Source organism: Sinocyclocheilus anshuiensis, unplaced genomic scaffold (genome assembly GCF_001515605.1).
Source record: "Sinocyclocheilus anshuiensis isolate Anshui unplaced genomic scaffold, SAMN03320099.WGS_v1.1 scaffold1020, whole genome shotgun sequence".
NCBI classification, from domain to species: Eukaryota; Metazoa; Chordata; class Actinopteri; order Cypriniformes; family Cyprinidae; genus Sinocyclocheilus; species Sinocyclocheilus anshuiensis.
In genome coordinates, this window is record NW_015552608.1 from 66,701 (window position 1) to 75,228 (window position 8,528).

Here is an 8,528-nt window from a genome sequence, read left to right on the forward strand (position 1 = left end):
GAAGGTAGAATGACGTCAAAAAGATTTGCATACGCAGGGTAATATTTGTGGAAGTGTACATAAGACTGTAAGCGTAAATTAAATTTGCATGCGCAAGAGAAGCTTTGTAAAGGTGTAAATCACGTTTCAAAATGATTTGCATTATTTTACCTTCATAGAATGTGAGCGAATCATCGAGCACCAGTCTCAGATCAGCAGTCACTCACTTGGCATCGAGGCCCCTGACGGCGTCCTCAGCGTCTCTGGGATCTTCAAACTCCACGCAGGCGATAAAAACCTAATGTACATTCTGAATTCAAATGAATAATTTTGCTTTTAAGTGTCTGCTTGGGAATAAAGTAAGCGCCCAGCCCTGCTTCACAGAGACACACTGTATGAATGATGAATGTATGAAGGTAAAATAATGCCAAAAAGATTTGCAAACGCAGGGTAAGAGTTGTGGAAGTGTACATAAGACTGTAAGCGTAAATTAAATTTGCATGCGCAAGAGAAGCTTTGTAAAGGTGTAAATCACGTTTCAAAATGATTTGCATTATTTTACCTTCATAGAATGTGAGCGAATCATCGAGCACCAGTCTCAGATCAGCAGTCACTCACTTGGCATCGAGGCCCCTGACGGCGTCCTCAGCGTCTCTGGGATCTTCAAACTCCACGAAGGCGAATCCCGGCGGGTTGCGAGCGATCCACACCGTCCTCAGCGGCCCGTAATAACCGAACGCCCGCTCCAGCTCACCCTTCCCTGCCCCGGTGCCCAGGTTACCCACGTACAACTTCGTTTCTGAGAGAGGAGAGAGGCGTAACATCTCATCTACAGCTTACCACGATGATCCACAAACAGGATTCTAACCCGTTTAATCACACATTTTTCCCAGACATGAAAATATCCAAATGCTGTCATCATTAGTAACCCTTTGAAATAATCAATAATTATTTTTTGGGGGGAATAAAGTGAGTTAAATTGTGTTTTACGGTCAGTCACAATTAATGTGTATACTGAATTATCATATTTCTGCAGTCATCAAGATATTTATATATCTCAGCCCAGCTATTTTAAACTGTTTGATCACAATCTAGGGTTACTATTATACATAAAAACCCTTATACAACTGAGATAAAAGACTAAAAATACGACCATCAGTGTGTTACTTTATTGTAACATGTATCGTAAAATTAGTGCTACTAGTATTACAACATCAATATTGTAACTTAATTGTAACATTTTAAACTTTTAATTTAGTGCAACATTTTAGTATACGTGCAACAGTTGCATGTATATGTAAACCTAAATGCACTGTATTGTGAAACTCAACAAAACTGAATAACTGTGAGTTCATATATTAATGCTAGACACCTTAAAGATAACATGTATCAAAAATCTTTGTCATATCTTTATGTTAACATACTTTACTAGCCTTTTGTTTTGGACAAGGCTAGTTTTTGACAGCACATATTTAATTGAGACCCTTTATTTTTTCCATATTTGCAGGAAATGCACCAAAACATCAGTCAGTGACATTATTAGAGCTTTATACATATGGTGAGATTAAATGGGTTAATTATATATTACTGATGTTTTTACAATATATTATATTTTCATATATATATATATGTTTTTCAGTTTTAATTTCAAATGTAGTTTTATTACTACTACTAGTAGTTTATAATTGTAAGATTATTATTAGCCAGTGTTTACAGCGCGCCAGGGTTAGCAGTTAGCATCGCGTGCTAAACACAGCAAAGCTCTACACTAAGCAGCCGCATTCACACACGAGATGAAACATGACATGTGTTTAATTTTCGTGATTTATCAGACTCACCGCCTCCGTGTCGCCCATATCGCGACATAACGAAGAAAGAAGTGAAGAAATCCTGACAGAAACAAACAGCCGCCTTCTTCTTCTTCTTCTTCTTTTTGTTCAATGGCCGTTCACTCCTTAGGAGTATTACCGCCACCTACTGTATATCTTGCGCACATGAGTGATGAATCTGTACTGAAGGAGAAAAAAGTGTGTAATGCCCCACCCACCCCAGAGGATCAGAGCCCAAGCTTCAGCCAGCTTCCACACTGTGCTCCTCATCCTCAAACACTAAATCCTGTGAGCTCTAGACATGTTAAAACCACCTTAAACATCTGACTAGCACTCAAACCCTTTCCCAGAAGCTCCACGACACTCACTGGGCTGTTCCTTATATTGCTAAAAACACTGTTACGCTGATCTTCATATTTACTAGATTTAAAGAGCACATGCTCTACTGTTTCAAAAACACCACATTCATCACACATACCATTTTCATGCTTCCCCATTAATGCAAGTGTTGAATTTAGTCCTGTGTGACCCATCCTTAATCTAGAAATCATTACTTCTTCCTTTCGGTGTCTTCCATAAAACTGTTCTTTTTTCCCTACTGATTTTACAATATTATAATACCACCTACCTGTGCTGCTATTTTCCCATCTTTGTTGCCATATTCTTATTATTTCCCTATTAATTACTGATTTTATCTCATTCCTTCCCAGAGGTACCTTAACATCCACCAAGTTTTTCTTTAAAGCTTCTTTTGCTAACTTATCCGCTGTTTCATTCCCTACTATCCCAATATGTGCCCAACAAAAGTATACGATTATACCCTCTATTTTCAGTCTGTACAGTAATGTATACAATCAGATCCATCACCCATGCTACTCTTTTTTTTCCTTTTACTGTATCTTACTTCCTGAAAATCCATGTCTTGATCATTGTCGCCATCCGAAGTATCTCCCCACACCAACGACGCCATTCAACCCGGGTCGTTGCTCAGACCCACGTGGGGCGCAGCTCCTTGTTCTGCGCGTGCTGACCAATCAGAGCACTGGCGTGCATCTGATTGGCTTAGAGCAACCCAAACAGCCGCCTGTCAAAGGATGACGCTGAAAACTACATTTCCCATAATGCTCCTGTTCCGAGCTCTGACTGCGCGCTTATTCTAAATTATTTATTTTGCTTTATTATTAGGCTTTTTTGTGTTTTTATATCCCATACACTCTCTATACGTTTAATAAAAATATTTATATATTATAAAAGAAATTCTCTGTGACCCAGCCAACCAATCACACGAGCGTTTGCGGCAGTGACGCCACACGTGACCTCCGGCTCATATTATCAGTCACATAAACAACAGTGAGGCAGCTGAAGTATCTGAACACGATTTTCTGTTTTGTTTGGGTTTATTTTATGATGTTCTCTGGCTTTAAAGGTCCCATATTGTACACCTTTCTGGAGTTTTATTTGAGGTTTTGATGTCCTTAAGAATATATATTTGCGGTATAAGTACCAAAAACCATCTCAATATATTTTTACAGCTCCTCTTTATAAAGAATATCTCTTTGGATTTGAGACTTTAGTCTTTGCAACTTTACAGATCTTCTTTATGCACCAAGAGCTTGTAACACTCCAAAGAGAAAGGAAGACTTGAAATCGCATCATATGACCCCTTTAAACTATGGTTAGTGTAGCAAAACCATGGTTAATTTGTGGTTACCATGGTTTAACTATAGTAACTATGGTTTTTTGGTTTTATTTGTGGTAAAACCATAGTTAATTTTCGTAATGGGATGGCGGACAGCGGTGTGAGTAAAATAATAGATGACCTATCCACATTTAAGTCCAAAGTCTGGACTCACCTCGGCTTTTATACCATTGATGGGACAAACAAAATCAACAAAGAGTACATGATATGCAAGAACTGCATTATTTGCATGTGCTTTAAAGCCTTGCCGGTAAACATTTAATTCGCGTGCTGTTCTGAAAGCGCACGCACACTAAAAAGCCTGTGAAATAGCGCCTGTTTACTAGACTAAGTTATCTTTCACGTCTGATTGCGCTAATACTGTAAAAAACACACAAGGTTTACATATAATCACTGTTGGTTATGTCCAAAGTGAAAATAAACAGTCGAGAGAAAAACGGACGTGTGCAGCTCTTAAAGTGACAGCAGACTAATAATACTTAAAGGGGTCATATGATGCTATTTAAAAGATCATTATTTTGTTTATTTGGTGTAACAGAATATGTTGACATGCTTTAATGTTCAAAAAACACATTATTTTTCAAATACTGTACATTATTGTAGGTCCTCTATGCCCCACCTCTCTCAAACGCGTCGTTTTCAACAAAGCCCCCTCCTTTGACAAGCGCAGTCTGCTCTGATTGGCCAGCTGACCCATGAACAAACTTGATGTTACCACAAATATAATGTAGCATGAACACCAATCATACAGTATTCATTTAAACACACGTATTTATCAATATTAGTCCATAAGATGGTTATACAATTAGTACAATATACTTTTATCACGGAGCACTCACTCACCGCAGCCAGACACCCTCTCGGCTGGCACGAATCTAAATGACCCTACCGGAACTAGTTCATTATCTGGGTGGAGCGTGCAGGTAGAGTGCAATTAAAGGGACCATACATGAAAATTAGTGTAGCAAGTGGAAACACCTTTTTGACCCTGTTACACTTGCTTTATATGTAAAACTCTGTCCACACTGAGAGCAGCTAAAAGGCTTTTCCTCACTATGAATTCTCATGTGATTGATAAGGCTTATATTATGTTTATAAGTGCTTCCACACTGAGAGCAGCTGAAAGGCATTTCTGAAGTGTGAGTTAGTAAATGAACCTTAAGATTACATTTATGTGTGAAACTCTTTCCACACTGAGAGCAGCTGAAAGGCTTTATTCCAGCATGAATTAACGTGATTCTTAAGGTCTGTTCCAAGAGCTTGTAACACTCCAAAGAGAAAGGAACAATTGAAATCACATCATATGACCCCTTTAAGCAGGCTGTGTGAATTTTACTGTGGACTCACTGTTTTGAAACTTATATGATTAATTTAAAGTTAAATAGCCCCTAGACCTCAGTAATTGTGAAAAAAGCCAGGAAATTTCAGTTTTGACAATATGGGACCTTTAACTTTTCATCGTGAAGTTAACGATTTATAAACAATAATATATTTGTAACTTAATTTAAAACAGTCATAATTGGAAGTATTTAAGTGTTTAATATTATTTTTTTAAGATATGTAAATACATTTTTAAGGTGAGGGGCTTCTGGAAACACTTTCACTCAAATGAATCGGTGAGTCACATGGGTTTTGAGTCACGAGGTGAATCATTTGCGTTGGGGATAATTATGAATCATGAAGTGAATCATTTGAGATTTGAATCATAAGGTGAACCGTCTGGATTTGTAATTATTATTAATCATGAGGTGGAAAATATGCCTTTTGAATCATGAGATGAATCATTTGTGTTTTGAATCATGAATTACGAGAATTACTTGCATTATGAATCATTAGGCGAATAATTTTTTTTTTTGAAAGTTTTTAATCATTATGAATTATAAGGTGAATCATTTGCGTTTTAAAGGCTTAGTTCACTTCCAGAGTAAACATGTCCTGATGATTTACTCGCCTCCATGTCATCCGAGATGTTCGTCTGTCTTCAGTCGCAAAGAAATGAAGGTTTTTGAGGAAAACTTTCCAGGACTTTTCTCCATAAAATGGACTTTAATGTGGACCAATGGGCTGTAGGTCCAAATTGTAGTTTTGTAATCATTATTAATCATGAGGTAAATAATTTGCCTTTTGAATCATGAGATGAATCATTTGTGTTATGAATTATGAGAATTACTTGCATTTTGAATCATGAGGCGAATCATTTGGGGTTTTGAATCATGAATTATAAGGTGAATCATTGGCGTTCTGAATCATTTGCGTTTTGAATCATTATGAGGTAAATCATTGGTGTTATGAATTATGAGAATTACTTGCGTTCAATGATGAGACGAATCATTTGGGGTTTTGAATCATTATGAATTATAAGGTGAATCACTGACGTTCTGAATCATTTGCGTTTCAAATCATTGAGGTGAATCATTGGCGTTTTGAATCATTATGTGAATCATTTGAATTTTGAATGATTATGAATCATGATGCAAATCATTTGCGTTTCAAATTGAGGTGAATCATAGACGTTTTGAATCATTAGGTGAATCATTTGAATTTTGAATGATTATGAATCATGATGCAAATCATTTGCGTTTCAAATCATTATGAGGTAAATCATTGGTGTTATGAATTATGAGAATTACTTGCGTTCAATGATGAGGCGAATCATTTGCGTTTCAAATCATTGAGGTGAATCATTGGCGTTTTGAATCATTATGAATTATAAGGTAAATCACTGGCGTTCTGAATCATTTGCGTTTTAAATCATGAGGTGAATCATTTGAATTTTGAATGATTATGAATCATGATGCAAAGTCATTGGATGTTTGTTCGTTTTGCATGTTATAATAAATGCTTCCTGATGAATGCATAAACCAAGGCCATGCTCAGAATGGAAGAGTAATGAATCTTTTTGAAACTGAATAATTTGAACCAATTTGCAAAATAATTCAAAGCACTCTATGTCTGCTGGTCAGAATGGTGTAAATGCTACGAAAACTCAGCCCAAACGTTGATAAAAACACCTTTAACAAACCCACTGCAAATCTTATTGATATGTAATCTGTTACGTGCAATTAACAAATCATCAAATACTATTAAATACGAAGTGTCGGAATGTGTTATTCATTTCTAGGGCTTGTATTGTTTGTTTTATGGAGAGTTTGGTTAATCAGGCCAAGACAGACTATTGCGCTATAGGAACACATGTGCCTCAGCATCTCACAGTGAAGAGAGACGTGGCACGGTCGGCTAGCGTTTGGCATACAGTGGTAGAAACACTTTTATTCCCTTGTTTTAAGAAGGTGATCGGTTCATCTTTACATACTTATTGGCAAAACAAGAAATGATTGAGAAAATAAAAGTTCTAACACGTACAGGACAATCACGCGTGTTTCTTGAAGGTTTCTCCAGTACCTCTTTGGTGTGAGGGTACCTTGAACTCACGAAATAATCCAGAGAACGCTCTCCATCACCAGAAGAGCTGCTCCGTTTAGTCTGTCATCCAGCAGGCTTGTTTCTGTGTTTATCAGTCTGTGTTCAGGAGGAGAATCAGCCGATGACTGCTGAAAACCCACCAAGCCGTGAAATGAAACGAACATGGCACGAAAGACAACAAAAACACAATACAGAGAGTTCCTGAACGGCTGGGATTTGCACTTTATGGAAACACAATCGTCGTCTCAGAAGGACGTGTTTAAAGAGACAGTTCACCCAAAATTACAACTCTGGCATTATTTACCCTCCCTCGAGTTGTTCCAAACCTGTACGAGTTTCTTTCTTCTGTTGGACACAAAAACAGATATTTTTACAAATGTTGATAACCAAACAGTTGGCGGTAGCCATTGACTTCAATAGTATGGAAAAAAAATACAATGGAAGTCAATGGGGACCATCAACCGGTTGGTTACCCACAAGACACTTAGATGAACGCAGAAAAATATATTTTGAAGAAGGTCCCCATTGACTTCCATTATGTGGAAAAAATTATAATAGAGGCGAATGGGAACCGAAACTGTTTGGTCACCAACATTCTTCAAAATATATTTCTTCTAAGTGTTTTCTAAATGTTTTGAAGAATGTGGGTAACAAAACCATTTCGGTTCCCACTGGCTTCCATTATATGGACAAAAAAATACAGTGGAAGTCAATGGGGACCAAAACGGTTTGGTTACCTACATTATTCAAAATGTTTATTGTTTTGTTCTTTTAAGTGTTTTCTAAATATTTAAAAGAATGTTGGTAAACAAACCGTTTCGGTTCCCATTGACGTCTATTGAATGGACAAAAAAATAAAAAATACAATGGGAGTCAATGGCTACCGTCAGCTTACCAGTATCCATTAAAATATGTTTTGTGCTCAACAGAAGAAAGACACTCGTGCAGGTTTGGAGCAGCTCGAGGGAGAGGAAACGAACAGAATCCTCATTTTCAGGGGAACTGTCTCTTTAAGGGCACATGTTGCTTTTGTTTAGGTTACGAGGGGTTTGCGTTCTCCAGCAGCGGCGGCCTGCTTGGGAGGGAGTTTGGGGATGGGTGACTGTGAGGTGCTGTGGCGCGGCGGGACGGGCGGCCCGGAGGCTCCCAGCGGCGGCTCACATATAGTTATTATATCTCATAATTCAGACTTTTTTCTTTTTAAGATTTCCGAGTTTTTCTCTTTTTTCCACTGTGGAATTAAAAAATAAAGGTAAATGTGACTTTTTATTTCATACAAATTTCATTTCAAGAGAATTGCAAGATAAAAATCACAATTAACTTTTATATTTTTTAAGGCCGAAACAGGCTTTCATCATTTTACATCATGCTCACACAAGTGGGAAAATCTATTCTCAAATATAAAAAAAAATAAAAATTATATACAGTATATATACATATATAAAATTATAGATTTTCCTTTTATGCCAAAAATCATTAGGATATTAAGTAAAGATCATGTTCCATGAAGATATTTTGTACATGTCCTACCGTAAATATATCAAAACTTAATTTTTGATTAGTAATATGCATTGCTAAGAACTTCATTTGGACAACTT

At 37.0% G+C, this 8,528-nt stretch overlaps 2 protein-coding genes across 6 annotated transcripts in view; both read right to left on the reverse strand.

The window, feature by feature from the left end:
* Positions 1-2,944, reverse strand: part of LOC107665899 (serine/arginine-rich splicing factor 7-like) — a 9,647-nt gene extending 6,703 nt beyond the window's left edge. For 3 of the 5 annotated variants that reach the window (XR_001631618.1, XR_001631619.1, XM_016456961.1), the window contains exons 1-2: positions 1,818-2,045; positions 598-778 (exon numbers count right to left, since the gene is read on the reverse strand). Coding sequence is in view for 2 of the 5 variants with exons in the window: in XM_016456961.1 (XP_016312447.1) it covers positions 598-778; positions 1,818-1,845 (209 nt within the window). In the remaining 3 variants the exon portion in view is untranslated. Of the gene's footprint in view, positions 1-597; positions 779-1,817; positions 2,049-2,892 lie in introns of those variants that run through there. The other 2 variants (XM_016456960.1, XR_001631620.1) reach the window with 2 other exon arrangements.
* Positions 2,945-7,963: 5,019 nt separating this feature from the next.
* The window catches only part of LOC107665896 (son of sevenless homolog 1-like), a gene marked incomplete at its 5' end in the record, with an annotated part of 44,618 nt that continues 44,053 nt past the window's right edge, over positions 7,964-8,528 (reverse strand). Inside the window, one exon of the mRNA XM_016456958.1 lies at positions 7,964-8,086. Coding sequence (XP_016312444.1) covers positions 7,964-8,086 — 123 coding nt within the window. The remainder of the gene's footprint in view (positions 8,087-8,528) is intronic.